The sequence below is a fragment of the Stenella coeruleoalba genome (genome assembly GCF_951394435.1).
Source record: "Stenella coeruleoalba genome assembly, chromosome: 10".
In the NCBI taxonomy this organism is placed as follows: Eukaryota; Metazoa; Chordata; class Mammalia; order Artiodactyla; family Delphinidae; genus Stenella; species Stenella coeruleoalba.
The window spans coordinates 70,560,310-70,586,793 of record NC_137156.1 but is presented as its reverse complement, the minus strand read 5'-3'; the positions used below and the strand labels follow the sequence as shown (position 1 = coordinate 70,586,793).

General features: G+C 42.6%; 1 protein-coding gene across 1 annotated transcript in view; it reads right to left on the bottom strand.

The window, feature by feature from the left end:
* CACNA2D3 (calcium voltage-gated channel auxiliary subunit alpha2delta 3) overlaps positions 1 to 26,484 on the bottom strand; it is a 787,629-nt gene that overhangs the window by 609,745 nt on the left and 151,400 nt on the right. Inside the window, exon 3 of the mRNA XM_079935575.1 lies at positions 21,202 to 21,318. Coding sequence (XP_079791701.1) covers positions 21,202 to 21,318 — 117 coding nt within the window. The remainder of the gene's footprint in view (positions 1 to 21,201; positions 21,319 to 26,484) is intronic.

Sequence of the window (26,484 nt, the reverse complement as noted above, 5' to 3'; positions counted from 1 at the left end):
ACCAGGAACCAGTGGTGTCATTAGTAGTTTTAATTCTACCCACTAGAGTGCATCTTACAATTCACTTGCCAAAACAAAAGTGCTGGGTATCCTACTTTAAAAGGCTGTTAATGAGGATTTATTTAAACTGAGTTTCCAATATTTTCATAGGTAAAATATTCTGATCTGATCTCCTGCACATCAGCAAAACACTCGTTGCTCATTCAAGGAATAGTTTTGGGGTATCTGCACTATAGAAGGCACTGTCCTAGGTGAACAGGTTACACAGTCCTCCTCTTGGGACTTAAATTCTAGTGGGGAAGGAAATAAAAGCCAGATACAGTAAAAAGTAATTTCAGATACTGATGAGTTTCATAAGAAGAGGCATAAACAAGCAATGAGAGGACAATGGGTAGGGGAGGAGAGTGAGGGTGGTGTTTTGGGTAGGGTACGAGGAGGTTCTATCTTAGGCAAGCTCGCCAAGGAAGGCCACCTTAAGAAAAGGAGAAGCTGAGCTGAACCCTGAATAACAAGGAGGAACCAGATCTGGCAAGAAAGATTCCACTCAGAGAGAACCCCGCGTGCAAGGGCACTGCAGAGAGTACTGGGCTTGGCGAGTTCAAGAAACAAGCAGAAGGTCCACATGGGAACTCAGCAGGAAGGGGCTAGGAGAGGGGGGCAGGGCCAGAATCTTGCAACAGCCTTGCCAATGAATGGGTTTTGATTCATTGTAAATGAAATGAGGAATAATGGAGGGCGATAAGCTCTCTGCAATAACAAATCGAACTTCCACAGTTAACACAGTTGCCTTTATGCATAAATTCTGAAGACTGCAACATAATGCCAAGGTTAGTGAAAATAGCACAGCTACTACAAAGGGGTGCCTGAAGATCTGTGGTGATGCTGCTAATCGCTGCTGCTGCTGCTGCTAGACAATGATAATGAGAAGAAACAATTATTAGGCACTTCCTGTGTCTCCAGAATTGGTACACATGTTTTATAGGCCCCCACAAGTGAGGTTAAGTCACTGCTGTCATTTTGCAGTCGACGATCCTGATGCTCAGAGAGAGAAATGACCTTCCCTAGATCACACAGCTGTCAAGAGGCAGTCAGGGTTTCAACCTGGATTCAGGGATCTCTTCTTCACCACTGAATCAAGTGACCCATCATATATAAGCCCTTTTGATGGCCTGCTGAGGAACTTGAGAAAGACAGCATCTGTAAGCTGGTCATCACTGAGATGGCATTGCTCTCTGGTTCATTTTATCCTAGTCCAAATAGATATAAACATACACACACACACACACACACACACACACACACACACACACACGCACACACGGGTGGTGAGAGGAAGGGAGATGGAGAGAATATAGAAAGAAGAAAAACATAGTTGGAAGTTGTCTTCCAGGCAGGTTTATCATCTTTCCCTGTGGCAACGGCAACACACTCACAGCCTGCCTGATACATAAAAGAAAAAGAGAGTGCTCCCACGCAGTGGGCTATAGTTCATATTTTCCTTTCTGGCCCACAGTAAACAGGTTATGATGTTTTATTCCTGCACACCCATCACCCAAGCCTTAGAAGAAAAACATTGTTCCCAAATGTTTTCTTACTGCAGCATTATTGTGCACTGGTGATTGCTGTAATTTAACCTCCATAAAAAAACAGAATCATCACTGGTTGACAATTTATAGCACAGTTTCAGAACCGTTTACTTCTTCACTAGTGCTCCATTGTGATTACAATTTACTGGCATTGTCTGCCCTCGGGGTGCACTCCCAGAGCCCTGCCAACAGCCACCAGGTCAGATAAGGCTCTCACTTAAGGCACCCAAACCCTGTGGATGCAAGACTATACATCTTAATGACCAGGAAGGGCTTCGTGGCTTGATGTACTCATGTGGCCAGTGAAATAAACTATAAAGCATTCCAGGTGATTCAGCTGTCCACAGTTGAGTTGTGCATCTTCCTGGTAAATCACTTGGAAGACACACATACAGAAGCCCAATATTATATAATTATTTGCCTGGCTGGCTCATGGGGCAGAGGGAGGGGATGGTGGTACAGGGAATGACACTGGGGCAATACTGCGAATGACAAACAAAAATGGGAAAAGATAAGACAATAAGACTTGGGACTTCAGAGGCATGAAATCAAGTTACCAGGAGTAGCAAAAGGGCTGCAGCAACACATCTTCCTCCATCCAAAAGATCTAACCTAGTATTCACCACAGGGCCTTCAACTACTGTGGGACGACTCTGGTTTCAGCTAACGTAGAGACAGCAGAAGTCAAGCAATGCGGGCATTAATTAGCCAGGTTGTTAAAGGTGCACCCATTTAAAAGGAATTCTTAAGCTAAAGGGGGTTGTGCAGCTACAGAAATGATGGACAGGGACTTTGGAGTCAGATGGACTAGGTCCGCGTCTGCTCTGCCATGCTTTCCCTCCATGACCCTGGATCCACTGTAGTTTACTCATCTGTGAAAAGGGTAAAAATACTACCTACTTCATAAGGTTGTTGAGAAAATGAAATGCAATACTGTGTAAATCACAAGGTGGGGGCCAGATACAAAAAAAGTAAGAAATGTTCATTATAAAGGTTATCATTCTACCTTTACACTATTGCTCAAACTTCATACATTAGCATATCACCATACTATTCACCTTCTCAGTCTACCACCCTGTGGACAGATATATGTCTTATCTATAGCTCACTCTGTGTGTGTGTGTGTGTGTGTGTGTGTGTGTGTGTATGTGTGTGTGTGTGTACCTACAGCTTATACCGAAGGTTGAGTTACTCATACACCTAGCGTATTATCATCATGCAGAGCCCCCTCTTGATTCATACTTCCCCCTCCATTCCGGACCCACATGCTTATCCCCTGCCCCCACAGACACCCACTCTAATGAATATGATAGACATCCTGAACTGTGTGTGTGTTTATGCAAAATGCATGCTGTTTTACATGCTTTTAATTTATATAGATACTACTATGCTGTAAGTCTTGCTCTATTTCTTATGCATTGTTTCACTCCAGCTCAGCATGGGTTGCTTTGTTTACATCCAGTACATCTCACCTGTCCCCTTCCCTAATGACAGAGTCCTAGGGAGTCTACAACCACCCCAAAAACCATGCCCCAACCAGTCTCCTCATCTCACCTTTCCTGACTACATTTCTTTAAATCAACTCACATAGCTTAGATAAATTTGTTTTAAAGGGCAGTTATATCGGTTCTATGAAGGATTAAAATATACATGTAACTATTAAAATTGTCTGGCAGCTATGTCTGTGTGATCCTTGGGCTTCCCACCCACGTCACTTCATTAGAGGCTGGCCTCAGGCTGCCCACACTGGACACCAGCCTACACCCTACTGAAAGTCTGGGGCTGATGAGCTCAGGTTACCAACAGAGTTTTCTTCCCCAAATGTTCTCTCTAATCTGCATCTTTGCCTTCCCTCAGACAAGCCAGGGCTGCAGGAAGACCAAACGAAGCCTTGGAGCATAGCCCCCTGGCCCCTGGGAAAACACTGCAATGCCAGGAAGATCCACATCACCTTTCTACCACAAGGAGGTGACACCTCAGAGGGGTGGGTCAGACTCCCCAAAGTCAGACAATCTGAACTGATCTGCTAAATGTAGGTGAAAATAAAGCTGGGCTCTTGGCTTAGTTCTCTCCAGCCACCAAAGCGTACTCAGCCAAAGGAGAGTCTCGGACAGAGGACAAAGAAGCCAAGCTTCCCACTGAGATTTGGAGGAGCCCTCTCACAGCACCGCTTCTGATTACTGAAAGGGCAGAAAACTTTTTTGAGGGGAGCGGTAGGTGAACATAAATCAAAAGCAGAGAGAAGAGTGGGGAAGATGGCAGTGTTGCCCTCGCCACAAAGGGAAAATTAGACAGCCAATGAGTGATGCAGAGACAGAAATGCAAACCCTCCCGCAGCTTCCCGCATCCTCAGCAGGACACCCCAACTCTTCAGTGAACACCTACTGGCTCCCCAAGCCTGGTGGTGAGGTGCTGGGGTGATATAGGGCACAAGATGGACGCAGCCACTGACCCGGTGGGGGGTGGGGGTGGGGGAGGGGGTCAAGGGAGGCATTCAAATAACCGCACTAATAGATCTCATTTATCCCACTGCAGCAGGCCCCAAGTGTTCCCATCAACTCACAGACCTCCCAGTGCCTCTCTGTCTTGCTCTCTCCAACCCCATTCCCCATTCCACCCTCCTTTCAACTTCTTCAACTTGCCCTGTGCTCTGCTCCCTCTCCAGGTTCACATGTGCTGCTCCTCCTCCCCAGAGCCCCTTCCCTTTGCCATCTCCTAGGTCCTGGGGTATTTTCCTCATCACTCCTCAGCTCCCTGGGTGGGCACCACCTGAGCAGCCTGGACTTCTCACCTCCAAGCCTTCCCCACTCCTCCAACGTCTAACTCAGTATCTGTCTCCCCCAGTAGCCTTCAACTCCTTCTAGGGAGGCAGCCGGCATTTCCTAATTAGGCTGTAAATCTAGTTCCCACAAGAGCCAACCCAAGGTCCCAGGCTGTCCACTTCTTGGGATACAGCTCACAGTCCACAAAGGGCGTAGGATGGTAAAGCATCCAGGGCTGAGGACAGACAGGGCAGATGAGGTAAGTACTCATACCCACACGCAGGCCTTATAGGGATGGAGGTGGCTTAGGGGAAGAAGAGAAGACAAATAAATTGCACCCCTACTCTCAAACCTTTATTTTCTCCTCCTTGAAACCATAGGGATTCTCAAAGAAATGAGCATTTTGTCCCACTCCCAACAGGCTTTAGTTGAAAGCATTGCTCACCCTGCCCAATTCCTTCATGAAGTAACCTGATAAATGAGAGAACACAAGCTTGATTTAGAGAGACTGGGACACCACATCCAGATCCTCTTAAAGTGGCAAGAAGTGAATACCTGTACCCAGGTCCCACAGGCACACCACAAGACAACACAGCCTCTGCAGGGGGAGGGCATGGGGGTGGGGGGGCCTAGCAGCCCAGGGGCACAGGTGTCGGATGACCCTCTCCAAAGGCTCGCTGAGACCAGGGGACGTCACCCACTTCATTCAGGCTCCCCTTCAAATTGCTTTCAGAAGGGAAGCCGCTGTAGGGTGCAATGAAAGGGTTAGGAGCTGGACTTGGAACCAGATAGGCCTGGACTGAAATCCCAGCTCTTCCACTTAGTAGCTGTGTAACCCTGAACAAATCAGTTAGCCTCTGGAAGTCACCTCTAAAAGTAGACTCAAATGGCTACCCCTGGAGCTCGCTGCAGGATGAGATGGCACTGCTCAGACTTGGTTGCACATTAGAACCTCCTGGGGAGTTTTTGAAAATTCTCCCTGCCAAGGCTACACCCCAGACCAGGTCAATGAGAATCCCTGACGGAGGGGTTGGGCATAAGTATTTTTTCAAGCCTCCAAGTGATTCCAGTGTGTAGCCAAGCTTGAGAACCAACAGGCGAATCCCTTTCTGCCTGGAATGTGGTCCCTTGACCAGCCGCAGCAACATCAACTATGAGTTCATAGGAACTGCAAACTCTTAGATGACTGAAATGGCATCTTCTTTTTTTGTTGTTGTTGTTGGACCATAGTTTATTCCAGCAAATCAGATTGAAAAGAAAAAACAGCTAACATGGAGGTGGTGGGTGTATGCTGTTGTTAGAATCTTGTACCACTAAAGTTTTCCATGGCATAAATTATACCCCTTTTGTTGTCATAATAGATATACATAAGTTTTTAAAATTTAGAAGTGTGAAATGCCATCTTCTTTGTAACAACCTTCCTGCGCTATTCTGATGAACTCTGCTCTGAAAAGTACTGAGATCATTCACCTTAAGTGCTCCTGGTCCCGGGCAGGGACCGGACCTTAGCATAGCTCCTGGTCCCGGGCAGCCACTGTTTATGGGATCTTATTAAGAACCTAAGGACAGGCAATACAGCACAGAGGTTGAAAGAAGCCTGCCTGGGTTGAAATCTCAACTACCTACAACATATAGTATAATAGTTTTCTTATAATAATAATAAATAGGGCCTCAATTGCTTCACCTGACACATGGGTTAATAACTGGTAGTAACTCGACCCATCTCAGAGGGGTTTGTGAGTATAAAATCAGACAACACGTAAAGTGCTTACTACGTGCTTGTCAGTCAGCCCAACAGCGCTGTTTTAATTACACCTGTAGGGGTCCAGCTCTGTAGGTAATAGTACTGGGTCGATTAAATGTCAGAGCTGAAAGGAACTCACCTTAAATTGCAAGGGTACTCTTCAACAAATGATGCTCTGACAACTGATATCCACATGGAAAACATGAAGTCGGACCACCACCTCACACCAAATCCAAAAGTTAACTCAGAATGGATCAAAGACCTAAATGTAAGAGCTAAAACTATAAAACTCTTAGAAAAGAAAAAAGACAGACCTTGGATTAGGCAATGGTTTCTTAGATATATGATACCAAAAATATAAGCAACAAAATAGGAAAAATAAATAAATTAGGCTTTGTCAAAGTTAAAAACTTTTGCGCTACAAAGGACTATCATCATGAAAGTTAAAAAGACAACCCACAGACTAGGAAAAAAATATGTTCAAATTGTGTATCTTCTAAGGGACTAGTATCTAGAATACATAAATAACTCATAAAAAGACAAATAACACAATTTTTGAATGGGCAAAGGATTTGAATAGAAATTTCTCCAAGGAAGAAACACAAATAAGATATACAATAAGCACATGGAAGATGCTCAACATTATTAGTCATTAGGGAAATGCAAGTCAAAAACACAATGAGATACCACTTTACACTCACCAGGATGGCTATAATCAAACTGACAAATAACAAGTGTTGGCAAGGATAGGGGGAAGACAGAACTCTCACACACTTCTGGTAGCAATGTAAAATTATACGGCCACTTTAGAAAAAGTATGACAGTTTTTCAAAAGGTTAAACACAGAGTTACCATGTGACCCAGCAAACCCATTCCTATATATACCCAAAAGAAATGAAAACATATGTCCATGTAAAAACATGTACCCAAATGTTCATAGCAGTACTAGTCATTATAGCTAAAAACAGTCAAAGCAACTCAAATGACTATCAACTGACGAATGGATAAACAATAAATGGATGTGGTATATCTATATGGTGGGATAATATCTGACCATAACAAAGAATGAAGTGTTGACACTTGTTGCAATATGGGTAAACCTTGAAAACATCATGCTCAGTGAAAGAAACCAGTCACAAAAGACCACACACTGTATGACTCCATTTATATGAAACGTCCAGAATAGGTAAATCTATAGATACAGAAAGGAGGAACAGAAAGGAGGAACAGAGAGGACTGATAACGGGTACACGGTTTTCTCTTTGGGTTGATGAAAATCTTGGGGTGATGGATGTACAGATTCTGTGGATATACTAAAAAACATTGAATTCTACACTTTAAGTGAGTTAACTGTATCATATGTGAGTTATATGTCAGTAAAGCTGTTTAAAAATTGCAAAGGTAAACTGGGCGCTGTGTTTTCAGGGTTGAGCCAATGATTAGACAACTGTTTCTGAAATGCTAACAACTCAGTTATTAAGACAAGTTATACACATGACAAACATCAGAGAGGAAATGTGAGAATCTAATTTAAAATCACTGACTATGCAAATGTGAAATTTCAAAATATGCAAATTACCACACTGTGATAAAAAGGAAGGATACATGGGGCTAATTTCTTCCTGTTAATTCTGGTAAAATAACTCCTTTATTGTCCCATTCCTGCCATGGTGAGCTCTTGATATTGTTGTTGATGAAGGCTTAATGCTCTTTTTTCTTGAACAAAGTTTGATGAATTATTTTTTTCTATCAGGTGCCTGCACAGAGAGATAAGTGCCCCATATTCAAATGTAACCACTCTGAACATTTTTCATACCCTTCTTCATGTGTGATATTGTCCCAGTCATCATTCTAATAGGAAAGTGTGTGCTGGGGGGAGGTGGATTTAGGGAGAGAGGGGATCACTCTGATTTCTGTTTCTTGATTCTGTGAATGATACCAGATCAGGAATTATTTACATGGCTCAGGTCTTCTTTGAGCTGGGAGAAAAGGCACAATGAAACAAATAGGACTTATGGATAAGAGACCAAAACAAAGGCTAAAATTCTAAAATGTTAAAGGTGAAGAAAAATCTCAGAAACAGTCCCATCGGGTGGATCATAAACTTGAAAGAAAAAGAAATCCTTGTCTCCTTAAAATGCTTTCTTATCCTGTGTCCTGTGAACAGTCCTCGCCTCCAGCCAAAAAGTTTTTAATCCAAAACAGGATAGTAACATTTAAATGAGATAACAGATGTAGAGCATATCATAGTGGCTTAGCAAAAGAGAAGCCCTCCATACTGTGACAATGACAATGACTACTGCTTACTTTCTGCAGAGTAAATTGTAAATGCTGCGAATATCCTGCCTATGAGCTTTCAGACCTCATACACCAAAACACTCTGCTATGTTCACTAAAAGAGGCTGTGGCCCTAACCTAACTAATCCAAGGACTGCCACCTCAGTGCTTTGGGGGGACAGAGTGGCAACATAAATGACAGGGAAGCAGCATGGAAATCAACCAACTGGGCAGTTCACTTGGACTGTCACTATGTGGGAATGGGGGCCTCGGGTGGCTACACCTCTCAATTTTTCAAGCTTTAAATCTGGATATTTTTACATCACTTCATATTTGCACATGTGAGTTCATTTTTTTCTCAAAGCCCATGAAGATCAAGTAAAACCTGTCTATGACTTTCCTCATCACCACTGAAGCAATTCCTGTGAGTGTGAACCACTACCCACCCCACTCTATGTTCATTTTGCCAAGAGAAGAAGGCTAAATACACTTCCCTAGAGTCAATTCATCTCTACCATGTCTGATTTCCCCACGTGGACCACAGACCATGGCCACCGAGACTGCAGTGACAGACTCCAAGCACAGCAATGGAAGAGGTTCACTGAGCCCTTTAGGGAAAGTTCTCAAGAAGATAGGCTGAATGGCTACAAAAGCCCCATAACAGAGGCCACCATGTAGCCGGCCAAACAGCTGCCTACAGGCTTCGCCCCCTGTAAGTCTGCTTGTGCTCCTGCCTGGAGCTGCTTCCATCGCCCCTCGGCAGCTGGCACCTGTCTGCTCACCTCTTGGTAAAAGCACTGTCAGTACCTTTGCCTAGTCCAGAGACACCTGCTTGGCGGAAGGAGACGGCTGGTGTTGGCATGTTGATAAGCAACTTCGCACCGTGACCTAGATGGGGATCTACTTGCTGATGCCACCACGGACTTCTAGGGCCCCTGAAGAAGTCCCTCTCTGCAAAACCATCAAACACCTGATGAGATGGATGCTTGGGAATCACCAGGTGCACAGTGAGGGAGGCTTTCTAAGTATATTCCCAAGGATGATTTTCCTCCCCAACTGACACATAAAAAAATCAATTAAAAACCACACACACACACACACACACACACACACACACACACACAAATCCCCATTTGCCCTCGATTGTACAAAGCTCTATTTGTCTGTTCAAGCAGCCTGTACAGCTTGGGATAGGCAATCAAGGATATCCCAGCTGATTTTTAACAAAGACTCTGATTATTCGAAAGGGCTGTCAACCCTCCCCTGAATGCAGTATAAATGAAACGCCATTGAATTCCTAACTACCTTTTCATTTTCCCCTCATAACCTAATTTAGAAAACATACATAACCTCGCTGTGTTGCAGGACCAGCTGCTCCTTACCTCCATATGGGAAACTGAGCAAAGACCAAAAAAAGACAACGGATGCTGGCAACACATCCCCAGTTAAACATCCTAAATACACATTCAAAACATTTCTGAAAACCTTTCATTCATTGCCAGTAATTTATACAATTATAGCTAGTGGGTTATTATTATTATTATTATTATTATCATCATCATCATCATTATTATTGCTTTATTCTGTCATTTGGATATATTGATGGTGACACTTCAGTGATTCACCATAATTTCTGCCCACCCACAAACTTTTTAAGATTTCTTTCACCTTGCCTGGGTATAAATTAAGTGGCATTATTTTCTATGTGGTCTGTTTTGTTGGAAAAACCATGTAATAATCTGGAAGATCAGAAGATTTCTGATGCGATTCTGCTGTGTTCAGCTCTCCCTGACCCATTCACTTTGCTTCAAAGTGTCATGCATGTCATCTACCTGCACACAACACCTTGTTCTTCTAGTTGCAGTGAGCAAGGCAGTCAGAGCACCACAGGGCGAGCCCAGCATCTCCACATGGGCTCCCAGATGAGGTGTAATTGTTACTTGGCTTATAGCAGGGGCCAGCACTGTAATTTCACACAGGGTCTCTGTGGCCATGAGCCCCTCTTCTCCAGGCTGCTTGGTCCACTGGGTCTTGACCTAAGTGACAAGAAATCTTTCAAAACCAATTTTATAAATGGAGAATAAAAGTAGGCAATGAAAACAGGAAATATGATTTTAAGTGACATTTCCCTTTGGATGCGAAAGGGAATTGTTTTTCTTTTGCTTTGTTGTAAAGCAACATAATATAAACCATGAACAAGATAAACCACATACAAACTTCACATGTGAGGCAGAGGAGAAATAGATCATTTGGTGGGGAGCAGAGGGCAGGGCAGGCAGAAACACACAGGAAATGCCTGAGACCTTAACCAGCCCCGTGTCCTGGTGCGTAGACACTCATCCCAAGCAGGAGCATGACAGCATCATTACCAGTGTGGCCAGTTCATTCATTCACGGACACCCAAGTGCCCTGCCTGGGTACTGAAGATATAAAAGGAAGCATGACGGTCAAGGTCCCCGTCCTCGTGACAGTGGAGTTCTAGGGTGGAGACTGACAATATGCAAGTCAAAACTGAGATAAACAAAGTACAACTTTCAAAACATGTCTAAAGAAATAAGCAGGATGCTGTGACAGCTAATGCTGGCAGGGATGGGGCAGGGCTCTAGATGGGTGCCCTGACCCAGACAGACTACAGCTGGGACAACACCAAACCCAGATCGGGGGAAAGGGTTTGGCAACTGCTCTCAGCATCACTCCAAATTCTCCTTCATGACATCACTCCTTAATTTACGAAAAGCCTCTTGAACTTGCTCATAACATTAGTTTGTTCCATTTCTTGGGGGTGGTGAGCTGCCCATGTTTACCATCTGCCACATGAAGAGAAACATGTGCCAGGCCTGGAGGCACACACCCTAGTTCTAGCATCAAGCCTGTGCGTTACAACCAAAAGCTCTTTCAGCCAGGCACAGCGGACACTGGGGAAAGTCATGGTTTTTCTGCTAAGTCATGGCTTCACAACACTCATCTCCTCCTTGCCCTGTCCAGAAATCAAGTCTTCCTTCATCAAATCCAACCAAATAGGAAGGAGGGGAAGGAGGGAGAGGTATGTAGCCAAGATGGCAGAGTAGGAAGACCCTGAGCTCACCTCCTCCTACGGGCACACCAAAATTACAACCACTTACAGAGCAACTACCTACAATGATCTGAAGACTAGCAGAAAAGACTTTCCACAACTCAAGATACAAAGAAGGAACCACAATGAGACAGGTAGGAGTGGTAGAGACACAGTATATAGTTCAGACTCACGCCCCCAGATAGGTTATCCACAAACAGGAGGATAATTGTAACTGCAGAGGTTCTTCCAAAGGAGTGAGGTCTGAACCCCACGTTGGGATCCCCAGGCCAGGAGTCCTGCACCAGGAAGATGACCCCTCAGAACTACTGGCTTTGAAGCCCAGTGGGACTTGTGTACAGAAGGGTCAGAGGGCTACAGGAAACAGAGACTCTGCTCTAAGGGGCACATGCAAAATCTCACATGCTCTGAGTCTCAGCACAGCAGCAGTAGTTTGAAAGAAGCCGGGGTCAGAACCACCTGGTTCAATATCTACAAATCAATCAATGTGATATACCATATTAGCAAGTTGAAGAATAAAAATCATATGATCATCTCAATAGATGCAGAAAAAGCATCTGGCAAAACTCAACATCCATTTATGATAAAAACAAAGTGGGTATAGAGGAAACATACCTCAGCATAATAAAGGCCATATATAACAAACATACAGGCAACATGATATTCAGTGGTGAAAAGCTGAAAGTATTTCCTCTGTACTCCGAAAAATCATAAGACATTGATGGAAGAAGCTGAAAACAACATAAACAAATGGGAAGATACACCAAGCAAGTGCCTGAGCACACCTCTCTATGAGATGATGAGGGACCAGCACCCAGGCCGCCTTCTCTATGTTGTGACACTGCACCCATGCTCTGTGACATTGTGTAATTTGCCTCAAACCCTGGTGTAGGGCAGGTAGGGAGCCAGAAAGGACCCACCATGCCAAACAGTGAGTAGTTACAGAAAATAAAGTAAAATGAGATGCTGCTTTCTGTTGTAAGATTGATCAAGACCCAAAGACTAATAATACTGAAATGTTAGGGAAGAAAGTGGAGTAATAGTACCTCTCCAACCACACAGGTGGGAGCACAAGCAGGTGGGTGGTATCTGGAGGACAAGCTGGCAAGGTATACCAAAAGCCTTGATTCTACTTCTAGGAATACATCCTAATAAAAGTATCAAATAAATGGAAAAAATTTCTCTGCAAGAGAGTTTATCATATTATTGCTTATAATACTGAAACACTAAATGACATCAATGTTCGCCAAGACAAAACTCCTTGATTGAAACATCTAGGAAGCAGATTATTATGCAGTCATGAAAAGGAATAAAAATATATATATTCATTAATGTGGAAAGATGTCCACAACACATAAATTTTTTTAAAAATCTGGTTACAAGAAAGAATAAGCCAATGTTTTGGAAGTTTACATATATACATGTATATGCATATACACATACACAAATAGAAACCATCTGGAAGCATAAAAATTAAGATATTTAGGGCTTCCCTGGTGGTGCAGTGGTTGAGAGTCCGCCTGCTGATGCAGGGGACACGGGTTCGTGCCCCAGTCCGGGAAGATCCCACATGCCGTGGAGCAGCTGGGCCCGTGAGCCATGGCCGCTGAGCCTGCGCGTCCGGAGCCTGTGCTCCGCAACGGGAGAGGCCACAACAGTGAGAGGCCCGCATACCGCAAAAAAAAAAAAAAAAAAAAAAAAAAAAAAAAAAATTAAGATATTTTAAAACAAAAGGTATTGAAAGATGTCAAGTGCCTTTCAATACCTCCTGGGGCTGTGGTATCTAATTTTTCCTTTATATTTTTCTGCACATTCCTTTTTCTTTTACAGTGAACCTGTATAGTATAATCATTAAAAACAAAGCAAAAAGCATAAGAAAACCAACATGGGTACGGTGAGCTACATAGAAAACCCAAAACAAAGTCTGCCATAGCTTTGCAAAAGGAGCTTTTAGGTCAAATATTTGGGATGGGACAAATAACCATGAAGTTGGGGAGGGTTTGGCATAGTGGTTCTACCCACAAAGAACTCTTTCTACAGGCCAACAGCCCCAAAATAGGCAGGAAAGCTAGGATGCAGTTCACCAAGCCAACCCAACTCCCCATACAGGCTTGATGGAAAACGAAGGGCTTGAGGAGACTGGAGATGAAACGGATACAAAATGCCTGGTCGTTCTCCTTCCATCTCTTTACAGGAAGTGCATCTCCCTCAGGAGATGGGCTGGTTGCTTACTCTCAATGTGGGCAGGAAAGCAGCCTTCTGGGCCTTGCTGTGAGGCTCAGGTTGATACAATCTGAAGTATGTTAGAGGAAACCCCAACCCCATTTGGGGTGAAACCCACGAAGACCACATGGATCCATGTGGTTTTGCCCTCAACCATTAACCAAGGATGGTTTGCTGACCTCATCAAAACTGGTGAATCCAGATTGTCGCTATTTTTTGTTTCTTCTGGTTTGAGGTTTCTGCTCTAAATTTCCTTACACATATGTATGGAATTTTGCAAAGCAGTTTGCCAAAAACAAAAAAAAAGAATGAAGAAAGGAAGGGAGGGAAAGAGGGAGGAAGGAAGGAAGGGCAAATAGGTCACAAGATACAGCAACACAAAAAAATAATACTCTTTTCTTCTCCATTTGTGACTGAAAACATACTTTTTTCTGAAACAAATTCACTCCTTTTTCAAGGAACAAGTTTTGAAATTTTTAGGTAAGATCAGAAATGAACACAAGGCAGAAAAATCTTTTTAGATAAGTACAGCTACCTCCATTGGTTGATAACTAAAGTCCATCCTAGCAATGTTCAGTATATTCAACTCCCAAAACCTCAGTTTATTTTGGACTTAGTATTAAGAGTCCTTATGACCTAAGAGTCATTTTATACAGGGAGAATCAGTTCCATCTTAAGAATCTTTCCTTAATTTAGAAATTTGTAAACAAAATGGTTGATTTCATTTCCAACTTAATGGGTATGATTTTGAAAGCAGCCTCACCAACAGTTTTCACAATGCCTACCGATACAGATGAGTTTTTATACCACAAGTGTTCGCATAGTCCCTGTAGATATGAAACGCTTCTGCAGCACATATTTTTGGTCAGAGCATGCCTTCCTTGGGTGCATCCTGCTTTTCATGCCTCAGTGTATATATTTACATAAAAACATAGATGTGTTTTATAGTCATACATATGTAGACACGTACCAGTCAAAAAAACAGCTAGAGGAAGTCACTTTAATAGTACCCTCTGGCTTTTTGGAAGCTTGGCGTAAATCTCTTCTGCAGGGGAAAAAAAATTCATTTTTCTGGGAAGGTAAATGTTTATTAAATGCAAAAGCTGATATTCGTTACCTAGGAAAAACGTCTTGCTGCATGTGGAATTTCTCGATAAAAAGCCTTCAAGTCCCAGGTTTCTCCAGATAAGCCCCTATCGGTGAACTGATGCGTGAATACACTGAAATTGAATTACTGTACAACAGCAATTACTTTCCACAGTACAGCTATAATGGGAATCAGTTCCGCGATGAATAGCAGGTAGCTATAGGAAGGGGAAAAAACCTTAATATATAATCTAGTCTCTTTTAGCTTTTCCCAAGAAGCACAGATATTTATTTTTAAGCAAAACACTCTTTTTCAAGGGCTCAATTTATCATTTTATCAATATAAATCAGAAAATAAGTGAAACAGGATTAAGTTTATTTGCAGGTATCAGCTTCAGAGTGCTTTTTAAATTTATGAAATATCTTACCCAAAGTTTGGAAACAACAGACTAGACTCTTCACTTAGTAAGTTTACCTGCAACTTGCTTGCTATGTCTTTTCATAGTCCCCAATGAAGTTTCTTTGTTTAGCCACTTCTAATTAATTGTTTGGGGGAGAAAATAAATTTGAACAGCAAATAAAATACTTAATGTTTTGCCTAATATGCTACCAAAATAGATACCATCCTAGAATCCTTTCTGTCTCTTTGAAAAGTGTTTAAGTTTGTGGAGGTCTGCACTCGGTACAGCCCAGCAGAGAAAGCTGTGTGGATCAGTGCCTGGCCCAAACCCAGGAACACCAGGGAAGCCAGAAGGATGTTACAGTTCTGGCACAGATTAGTGTGATAACCCCGAAGTTGCTCCACACAATCAAAGGCAAAAAACCATGCTGGGGAATTCACCCTTAGAAAACCATTCTGGAGAACACTAGTATAAATTCATAAATTCTCTAAGACATCATTGTTTGTCATTTCCTTGGTTTACCTACTTTTTTCAGGGTGTGCTGCTAATCTGGGTTATATGGACCATAAGGCAATCAGAGGATCATTACTTCCCACTGGCTGTGTTGGAATCTGTCCTAAAAGTCTATCTCTATAATCAGAGATGCCCGCAGTTACCCAGATCTACTTCCTACAGATTCTCCTCCAACTGCACGGTTAGCTGTGCCTGCTTGGAATTCCCTGGAGCCTCAGATGATCCTTCCATCTGTGTGATGGTTTGTGCTACTTCTACTGAAGGCTCAGATTTTAAAGACAAAGGAAAGGCAGTGGCAGCCTGTCCCTGTCACCACTGCCATGGAATGCACATCCTTTGCTTTCTCCCTTCCCTCAATCAGGGAAAAGAGTTTGTCACCATCAGCAGAAAAAAGGGAAGCTGTGTCAAATTTGCCTCCTATCAATATTTCCAATGAGCTCTGACTTGTAACACAGCCGAGCACTTCCAGGTGTCACTTAGACATGGCCCAACGGGAGTGCACAGCTGGCAGAGAACATATCACTTCCTCCATGTACAGCATATGAAATATCTCCCTTGAAATGTTAATGAACTGAAAACAAGTTGATTCCATTTCCTGTCCATTCATAGGGACTTAATACTTGATAAATTGCTCAGCAACATTAATCGAGGGCTTGGTAGCATGAATATGTTTGAACGAAGAAGTTGGGAGATGATGCTTTGGTTGCTATCTTTATACACAAAAGAAAAGAGCAGCACTGCTGCATCAAACCTGATGTGGTTTAATGTTAAAACAACCTACATCAAGTCTCCGAGTGGAATTGAAAAAAATTATTTAAGCCAGTGGCATTAAAAAGAGCTAGAAAATATTAGTTAAGAAATGCCACCATAATGATGGTGCCATTATGTTAATGGCAATTACTGAAGCTAAGGTTATTTGTAATTTGCTAGCCTGAAAAATAAAAGTTACATATAGTCCATTATCCATCAGATGACAGAGGTTATGTAATGGGCAGGCCACTCTGGCTTTCACATTTACTTCAGACATCTGATGGGGAGAAAAATAGGATTTTCTGTGATAGGATAATTGCATAGTGGAGAGTAATTCAAATAGGGGATGAGTATGATAAAAATCACTCTGATTCAACTAATCACTGGGAAAAGTGATGGGGGGAAATGATGAAATCAAGCCCGAAGAGACAGAGAAAAAGATCAACACTGTTTAACAGCCAAGAGGTGACAGGCATGTTAAAGGACTGCGTTACCCTAATACTCTTTTTTTCTCCCCCTAGCACTAACTGCACCTCCCTCTACCAAACTAAAGGTGTTACTACAGTTTTCTAAATTGCTACTGCCAGTCTCATAAATATTTTATATACATCAATGGAAATTTTAATAATCAGCATTTTTTGTGAGCTAGCTTTTTCCTCTGTGTTCTTGAGTCCTCCCAGCCACCCACTATCAATAAGCACTTGGTGCTAAGTCAGTTATTGGCAGGAAGGCACTAGGGGAGGCACCAGGGCCTCTAACCTGACTCGGATTGCTGGGGACGGGGATGAGGATGGGGGCTCGGAAAGGGGAGGTTGCTAGGCATAGCGCATGACATGGATGGAGCAAATTCTAAGATCCAGTGTTTTCCTGGGACATTTGAGAAGGGGGTCACTGCTCATTGTGTGGCATGGACTGGAAAGGCAGGGCCTGGTGCACAGTGGAGCATTCTAGTGCAACGTGGCAAGCGATGACTCCACCGCAAACGCACCGGCAAATTGGAATTTGAGGTCTTTGCACTTCAAAATATCACAAGTCCCATGGGCAATAGCAACCTTTCCTATTGGAGAAGTGAGGTGTAATTGTAGTATGAAAAACAGTCACACCCACTGCTCCCCTGGCCTTAATATAAGCCAACATCCAGGAGGCCTGTCAGTGGCCACCTCATCTCACTCCAAATGCCACATGGTCTGTGACTGTTGCCAATGGAGACGCACAGTCCACACAGGGACCAGGCTGATCTCAATGATGAAACTGTCTCCAGACAAAACCCTGACTTGATATACAAGCCCTCTTTCCTTTTTAAAGATTGGGAGCAGGAGAGAACCACATATTGCTGGACCAGCTACCCTAAATTTTATGGCATCAAGTGTGCTTACAAAGGGCCTTGTGCTCTATTTTAAAATACATAAAATATGTAATTCTGAGAATCTTGGATAGCTTTACTCTGGGAACATTTCAATTCAAATAGAGCAAAAAAAATTTTTTCCATCTCCAAGGAACCACATCAACCATATCAGTCTTTTTTATTTTCACCTCACTAATTTAAAGCAAAAAGGTTTCAAACTTAGGTTCCCTCTTGTCATCATCCAGGGACTTCCTGAGGCTTCAAGACTCTCTCACTATTACATATTCACAAACTGGGAGGTCCTGTAACCAGCATTAAGAGCAAACATTTACTGAACCTTTACTGTTTGCCAGGCCTGTGCTAAACACTTGACACAGATACACACAGAGACACTATAATCCTACAGCCTGGGTGCCAATGGAACTCCACTGAGCCTGCCCAAGTAACCAGGGCCAAGCCTGTTTGCTCATCTCTAAACCAATGATAGTAACATGTCTCATTCCCAGGGCTGATGCAAGAATGAAGTGAGGTGGCATGTGCAAAGTACTTGGCACAGGACCTGGTGCCTAGTGAATTCAATAAACATAGCTAAGGATTAGTAAGTCATCCTAACGTCCTAACGTCTCCAGGGAGCTGAGTGAGGAGAAGAGGTCCAATGGGCTTATTCAGCTTTTCTCACCAGCCTCACACCTTGGGGCAGAACTGAGATTCGGAACAGTTGTCTCTATTCCAGAGCCCATGTCTCACCCACCACGTGGGCCCCTGCCTCTGAGTGCCCAGGTCCAGGGTCTGCTGCTGATTAGAACTCTGCATGACGGTAGCATGATTCACAAGCCCCCATGAATTCCAGACAGCAGGCCTCCTTTTTTGTCAATTTCAGAGACAGAACCTAAGTATATTCATGTCCCTTTCTACTACAAAATTCTGTGATTCACGAAGAAATCCAATTTGGGATAATAATGGCATTTCCTTCTCTCAATTGACAATGTTGTTACTAGTATTTAAAACAAAACAAAACATTTGTATTCATTTTTTGAGGATTCAGGAAAATGTGCATTCACACACCACTCCTGCTGAAGGACTGCGGATTGGCATGACCTTATTTGGACAGAAATATTTTCATATGCATAAAGAGACTTAAAGATGGGTTCAGAGCCTCAGAACTGTCTCTGTGTTTGGGAATTCATCTTAAGGAAATCAGCATACACTGAAGGATGCGATGCTGAGGGCATGGAAGTGATGAAGGAAGTGGACTCTGGGGTCCCTGTGCCTGAGGTCCATCCCCCACTCCCCAGGTAACCTCACGGAAGTGACTTAACTTCTGCTCTGAGTCTCCTCTTTTGTAAAATGAGGATAATAATAGTAACTTCCATCACAGGGCTGTTATCAGGATAAGGCCTATATATACTTCATGTATATGAAGTCCTTAGAGAAGCACCCAACACGTAGTGGGTGCTGTCTACTGATCTGCTGTTAACATACAAGAAGATTTACTTCAGCATTATTTATATCAAAGCTTACAAACAACTTAAATATCCAGATACAGAGGAATGTCAAATCAATTATGACACACGCACCCATAGACTGGAATGTTATGTAGCCATTTAAGAAAATCTCCAAACACAGTGACACAAGAAAATGCTCACACTATAATGGGATAAAGAAGTGAAAACAGCTGGATACAACAAAAGCAAGCAGGCAATACTATTGCTAATTTGATAAAAGAAAAACACATACAAGGACATGCACAGAAGTGTAAAGAAAAAAGACTAGAAGGAAGAAAACGAGCGTTGGTTTCCTGCTGGGTGGTGGGACTTTTAGGTGATTTTTTTCTCTGTTTGATACTTTTCAGTATATTGTAAAACTTCCAACAAAGGTGGTGTTCATTTTATAAACAGAAAATAGTAATTGTGTGGGGTTTTTCTTAAATTTTTATCTCAGGGTTCTCTGACTGTTAGATTCAAATGCCTACCATGCTGCCCTGTCTGTGAAGAATACCACATGCTTCAAGGGAGTGATATAGAGACACACCAGAGGCCACGATGCAGCTCCCAGGAATGGCTGTCAGTGCAGTATTTCTGTGGCAGATAAGAGCACTTTTTTTCTTTTAAGGCACTTCAGAGTTTCCACCAAGAAGTTTCATATTATTTAAATTAATAATCACAGTAACAGCAGAAGTTACTATTCACTGAGCACTGCTCACGTGCCAGGTTCTGTGCTAAATGGCTCAAAACCACAACTATGTTTGATCTTCACACTCCCTGTGAGAGTTTTCCCCACTTTAAAGATGAGGAAATCGAGGCTCATGAAGGCTGTTTTACAGAAGGTTGAAGTTTAGTAAGTGACAAAGGCAGATACTAAACCCAGGTTCAAGCTCATGCTATTACCTAAACTACAGCCCCTCCTTCCCTAAATCAAAACAGTAGAAAAATGTTTTAGAAACAAGAAAATGTGTGGGATTATAAGGTCTAAAGCACAAATATCTTGCGGAAATTTGGTTTGGCCAATTAAGGATGAGAAAAACTAAAATAGGAAATGGACTTTTATAATAAAGTCATTCTGGAAATAATAAAACTGAAAGGTAAGTAAACTATACTTTAGAAATAAAGAACTCTTCAGATTGCAATTCTTTCCCATAATCCTGTGCCAATATGGTATTAACACAGGATATTGCAACATTCACATGTCCTAAATCAAGAATTCAGATGCCCTGTTTTGTCAGCAACAAGGAATAAAGTTGGAGGCCATCTTGGAAATCCAAAACGATGCACATGTGCACTGCAGTTCCGTTCTTCCTGCTACTATAAAATTTCACGAGTAATGGCCTATATGGGTAAAGAATCTAAACAAGAGTTGTGGATATATGTATATGTATAACTTATTCACTCTGCTGTACACCTGAAACTAAAACAACATTATAAATCAACTTTACTCCAAAAAAAATTGTTTTTTTAATTTTCAGGGAGCTCTTGCCAGTCCAGATAAACATTATAATTACAGTAATATTCCAATAGAGGTAAAAAGAACTTCCAACTTCATCTAGACTCATTTACCCCATAGAAATTTTCAATTCCATATTTTGGCAAACATTGCTTAAATTTTTTTACAATTGCTTAGTTCAACCACAACGTACCCTTGAATGTACTTTGGCAATTAATGAATGCATTACACAGCCAGAGGCCATCCTCTGTGGATGTGCAATTAGGGACACCTCCACTGAAGGTATACAATCATAAGACGAAAACTGGCACCTAAATCCTACGTGAAGAAAGGGTAATTGTGCCCCTAGTAACTGCTTATCCTAGTTAACCAGACTTAAGAAAGTGTGTACATCATGGCTGAGTCAACTTTGATCTCTGAGAGTTGGGTTCATCAATGCCAGTTGCCTGCAGCTGCCTTTGTGTCTTCGGGCAGTACAGAGCAGAAACCAGAGGCACTTACCCGCACTGCTTCAGACTTCTTGTGAAACATCTCTTCCATGTTCTTTGCCAGCTTTTTCACCAGTTGGAGACCATCAATTTCTTCTATGGTAACATCTTTCTCATACTCTTTGTATTTCTGGAAGGAAGGAGGACAACATTAACATGGCACACGATACCATAAAACATCATGCCTACAATGTCAGAGCACATTTACCTAAAAGGAATAAGTAAAAATAAAGTTATAATATGGCTGTCTCTGCTGGATTTGGGGAGATTGGACTGTATTTCAAAATTATTAAACCAACTAGAGAGAAATGTGAAAACTGGCTCTGGTTCTCTTGAAGCTTAGCTAGCACCCAGGAAAAAAATAAACCCTAAAGCAATTAAAGCACAGCATCTGGGCTTCCGTGGTGGCGCAGTGGTTGAGAGTCCGCCTGCCGATGCAGGGGACATGGGTTCGTGCACCCAGTCCGGGAAGATCCCACATGCCGCGGAGCGGCTGGGCCCGTGAGCCACGGCCGCTGAGCCTGCGCATCCAGAGCCTGTGCTCTGCAACAGGAGAGGCCACAACAGTGAGAGGTCCGCGTACCGCAAAAAAAAAAAAAAAAAAAAGCACAGCATCTTATAGACACTTTATAATGTTAAAGTCCTTGCTGTCAATTTTAGTAATTCAATTCAATTCATTTCAATTACTGAGGACTTCCTATATATCCTCAAGGAACTCACAAAAAGAAGCATGTACACTAAGTACAAACAACATTAAAACAGCAACATTTCTTATATAAAAATAACCATTATATAAGATTTCATAATTTGTTAGTCTCCATAAGTGATTAATCTGACCCACGGTACACTCCAATTCTCAAAGACAACTTTTCATTGAAAACCTATCACATACCCTGGTAATTTATCTGTCTAAATCGGCAGTTCTCAAAGTGGCCCAAGAACCTCTGCAGGGTCCCTGAGACCCTTTCAAGGGTCCATGAAGTCCTCCTTTTTTCCAACAGCTTATATATATGAAGGCATGTCTTCTTACTTGATTTTAACAAGTCACAACAGATTGACCACAAAAAAAGGTATGAGAATCTACCTGTCTTCTCTTAAATCAACCCTTGAAAAGATTTGCAAAAAAGAAAAAAAAGCCACTCCTCTAATTTGTTTTTTAAAATATAGTTATTTTTAATAAAATATGTTATGTACAATGTTAACGTGCAATGAGTTTTTATGTTTTGAATTTGTTAATTTTTAAATTAATGAATTCTTGGTTTTAATTTCAAATGTGGCAAATATTTATACATACAACTCACATAAGATCTTGGGAGTCCTCAATATTGTGTAAGTGTATGAAGGAATCCTAAAGCCAAAACGCTTGATATAACTAAACATTTAATTTTGTTCCTACTGGAAAGAAATATTGCTTATTAATTTAAAAAAGTTCCAAATGGAGCTCAAAATACTTTTAATGTTAAGAGGAATCCTTTACATTTATGTAGCTATGAAAAAGTCTGGAGAACTAAAAATATTGGGGGCCTTATATTTACCCTCATTTGGAGGGAAAACCTGAATCGGTTACTAACACCTTACCCCAAGCTCCTACTTGGGAAAAGCATAAGGCTCCACATGTTATCTGGGCTCTAGAGGCCTTGAGAGCAATTTCTGGAATGGAAGATATAACAACTTTTTAATGGCAGTTGTTTTTAATATAACAACTTTTTAAATTTTTAACATATAAATTTATATTTTCTCCCCATTTCCTCTACTTCTCCTTCAAATATATAAACCGGGAGGAGGCTCAGTCTTTCCTTGCCCCAAGGAAGGGAATGTGCGAGTCTGTGTGTGCGCGCACACGCATGTGTGTGTGACATAAAACGATTCCCTTCTTAGCTTAGATTTCCAAGTCCTTTGAGGCAATAACACTGGGTGTCCTAAAAGGACAAGATTAGAGTTTAACAGAGGGAGTGACTCTAAGGAAACAAATGTAGAGAGAGGATTCTTTCAACCCCTAAGACTAAAATGAAATCCCTAGAGCCCGGAGGCATCTGGCCACAGAGAGCTCCCAGTGCCCATTGGGCACTGGCAGAGCAGGACAGGAGGTCAGAAAAGCAGGAAGAGACCCTTGGACTGGGCACTGGGGCCTCAAACCTGGATGTCAGGTGCAGGGCTTGGAGTTTCTCAGAATTAAAGTGATCCTGAAGAAATTTTTAAAAGTGCTATCCTGGAGCACCTGAGTCTGGACCAAAACAGACATCTGTTACATGGTTTCAAAGATGCTCAGAGAGCCTCTTGCATGGTCCTATAATTGACCATGAGGCGGTTTTTTTGTTTTTTTTGTTTTTGTTTTTGCGGTATGCGGGCCTCTCACTGTTGTGGCCTCTCCCACTGCGGAGCACAGGCTCCGGACGCGCAGGCTCAGCGGCCGTGGCTCACGGGCCCAGCCGCTCCGCGGCATGTGGGATCTTCCCGGACCGGGGCACGAACCCGCTTCCCCTGCACTGGCAGGTGGACTCTCAACCACTGTGGCACCAGGGAAGCCCTGCACCATGAGTTTTAAGTGACATGCTTCTTCTCCCTGCTCCCTGAAAATGTCCATAAAAATCTTATGTGTTTATGTTGAGAGTCTTTCTCTTTCTTCTTCTAGCCTTCCCCTCCTCTTTGACAAGGTTGTCCTGGTTCCTCAAGGTGAGGAGGCTGCACCCTCCCTCCAAGCTCCCAGAGCATTCTGTGCTCATATCTCCTGGCATCACAGCTTGCATGGTCCAGGAGCTGAGGTCCTCATGGTCACCCGCCAGCCCACAGCAGACACTCACAGAACCTCTCTGGATGAAGCTTGTTGCAGAACAACTGCAATGCTACAGTACAAGGAAGATGCAAGTAAGGATGCAGCTGCACTGTCTGATGGTCCTGTAAGCGCGACCTCCCCACTCCTTGGGAGGTTGATGGGCTTGGCACAGGATGTGGGACTCCAGCCAGCCCAAGCCTGGCTCAGGCTAACAGTGTCCTCTGGTGTATGAATAAAACTTCAATAACAGTCATTGGAAACTTTCCCTAAGTTCAAATGCAAGCCAATGATCTCTTTGGAGCCAAAAATTCTGGGGGTTCTCTGCTGCCTGCCAGATGTGCTCCAAAAGCCAAGAACCAAGGCCAGCTTATACGCAAGGTTGATTCACTACCAAAAATACAAAGTTCAAGAAGTAAGTAAAACAAAACAAAGCTAATGTTAGTCTAATATTTACAGTCAGTGAAATAAATCTCTGTCTTCAGTAATTCTGAAACTAAAGGTGATCTAGAGGCTTAAGATAAAGAAAAAGAAAATGTATGTCACAATTAGCCTTTACCTAAATCTTTTGATCTTTATATTGGTCCTCATTATTCTGGTCATATCTATTATTTACATGTTTTTTTCTCCCAGTAGACTTCTAGAAGGGAATCAATTTATTCAACTCTGACTATCCACTGACTTCTCAATGAGACCTTCCCGCATCCTCTTTTCTTCCGAGTCTGCTCTGTGAAAAGGAGCCGCCGATTTTATGGAGGGCTGTGCGTCTCCCAGGCCTCCTTGTGCCTGGTGACCTAGCTAAGTAAGCTCAACACGAAGCTCTGTGCCAAGCCAAGGATTCTAGATCTGGGACAAACTCAGCAGTTCACTGGTTCTATTCCTCTTCCAGCCTCAGCCCTCTCCCTTTAGGACATGTGACAATGGGTCCTCTTTGCCAATGAGCCAAGCCTCATACTACTTTCTCACCACCCTGGGGAAGTTATCCCATAAGAAAAAAACACTCTGCTTTTCAAGATGTGTTAATGGCTGTTGGAATTGGGTCAGAACGACGTAATGTCTTACTCTTACCAGGAAACATTACTCTTTGCTAGAATCAAAGGATTTTGAAGAACAGAGAGAGTAACCAAGTTATAGTCATTAATCAATTGCAAACCCTTAGCGGCTTAGAATGGTGATATACACCAAAAGCATCAAAAACGTACCTACTGTAGGAAACCAAGCCATATGACCTCTAGCAACTGGATAGAGTAAGCTACAACGGTACAACAAGTTCTACACAGCCATCCCAAACTGTGCAAAAGAATGTAGGAAACTAGCATACAGAATGTTGCAATAGGTTACAGACAGTAATGGGTGATTAGTAATTTGTTTTAAATTACTAATCTGCCTACACGTACACACACACACACACACACACACACACACACACAAACATACACACAAACACACTGTGAGGACGGATGCCAAATGCTCACAGCTGGCTGTGCTACTGCAAATGATTTTTCTTCTTTCTGCTTACCTGTATTTTCTAATTTTTATAATGAACATACTTTTTTTTGGAAATTAGAAAATATAAGAGGTGTAGTTATATGTAGAATAGAATATGGGCACTTAATAACAAAGTTCTGTTGGGGAAATGTGGCCCAATTAGAATCTGTGTAGTTAAGCAGGATGTCTTCATTAGCAGAGCCTAAGGAAGTCAGCAAAATTAGTCCTCCGTGTGTCAAAGGCCCAGCACGGCGCCAGAAGCTTTTCACATATTAATTTGTTGAATCCTCACAGCTACCCCGGGGGGCACGTGTCATCCCCATGTTGCAGATAGGGAACTGAGGCACAGAGAGGTTTAGTCAGTTGTTTAAAGTCAAATGGTTAGAGAGTGAGTTTTAAACCTAGCGAGGTCTGACTTTGAATTGCTTGGTCTTTTGAACTTAGGGGGTAGGGAGTGAAGGACTGATAGTCTAAATATTTGTGAACTTGTTTCAGAGGGCCCATTTCACTGCCATCACAAGGCCTATTTCATTGATCTTGTAGCCAACAGTGGCTTGGACTCACCAAGAGCGAGTCAAATACCTAAAACAAGAGACATTGTCAGTTAACAAGGGCGGTTAACATCGTCAGTTAACAAGGGCAGCTGCTTACGAGGCTGCTCCAAGTGAGCAAAAGCCATGCGGCAGGGCACAATGGATGTCACAGGTGGGGACGCTATCCCTCCACTGGGCCTCTGAGGGTGCAAGCTTGGAGCCTGACCCCAGAGGAGCAGACGCAGCTCTTGACCCTTGAAAGCGGCCCAGGGGACTTAATTATATATTAATACCGTGGCTGTGTTTGGGCTACAAATCATCTGTTCTCCAAGGTACCAAGAACGACCTGGAGGCAAAATACCCCAAATTCCTCCTCCTCTGGGGTTTGCCTCCACACACAGCTATGACAACAGTGAAGCTTTATTTTCTACAGCCTCAAGGACTGCTCTGGCAATTACTTTGTTTTGTGTAAAAACAGTAAAAAAATAAAATAAAATAAAATAAA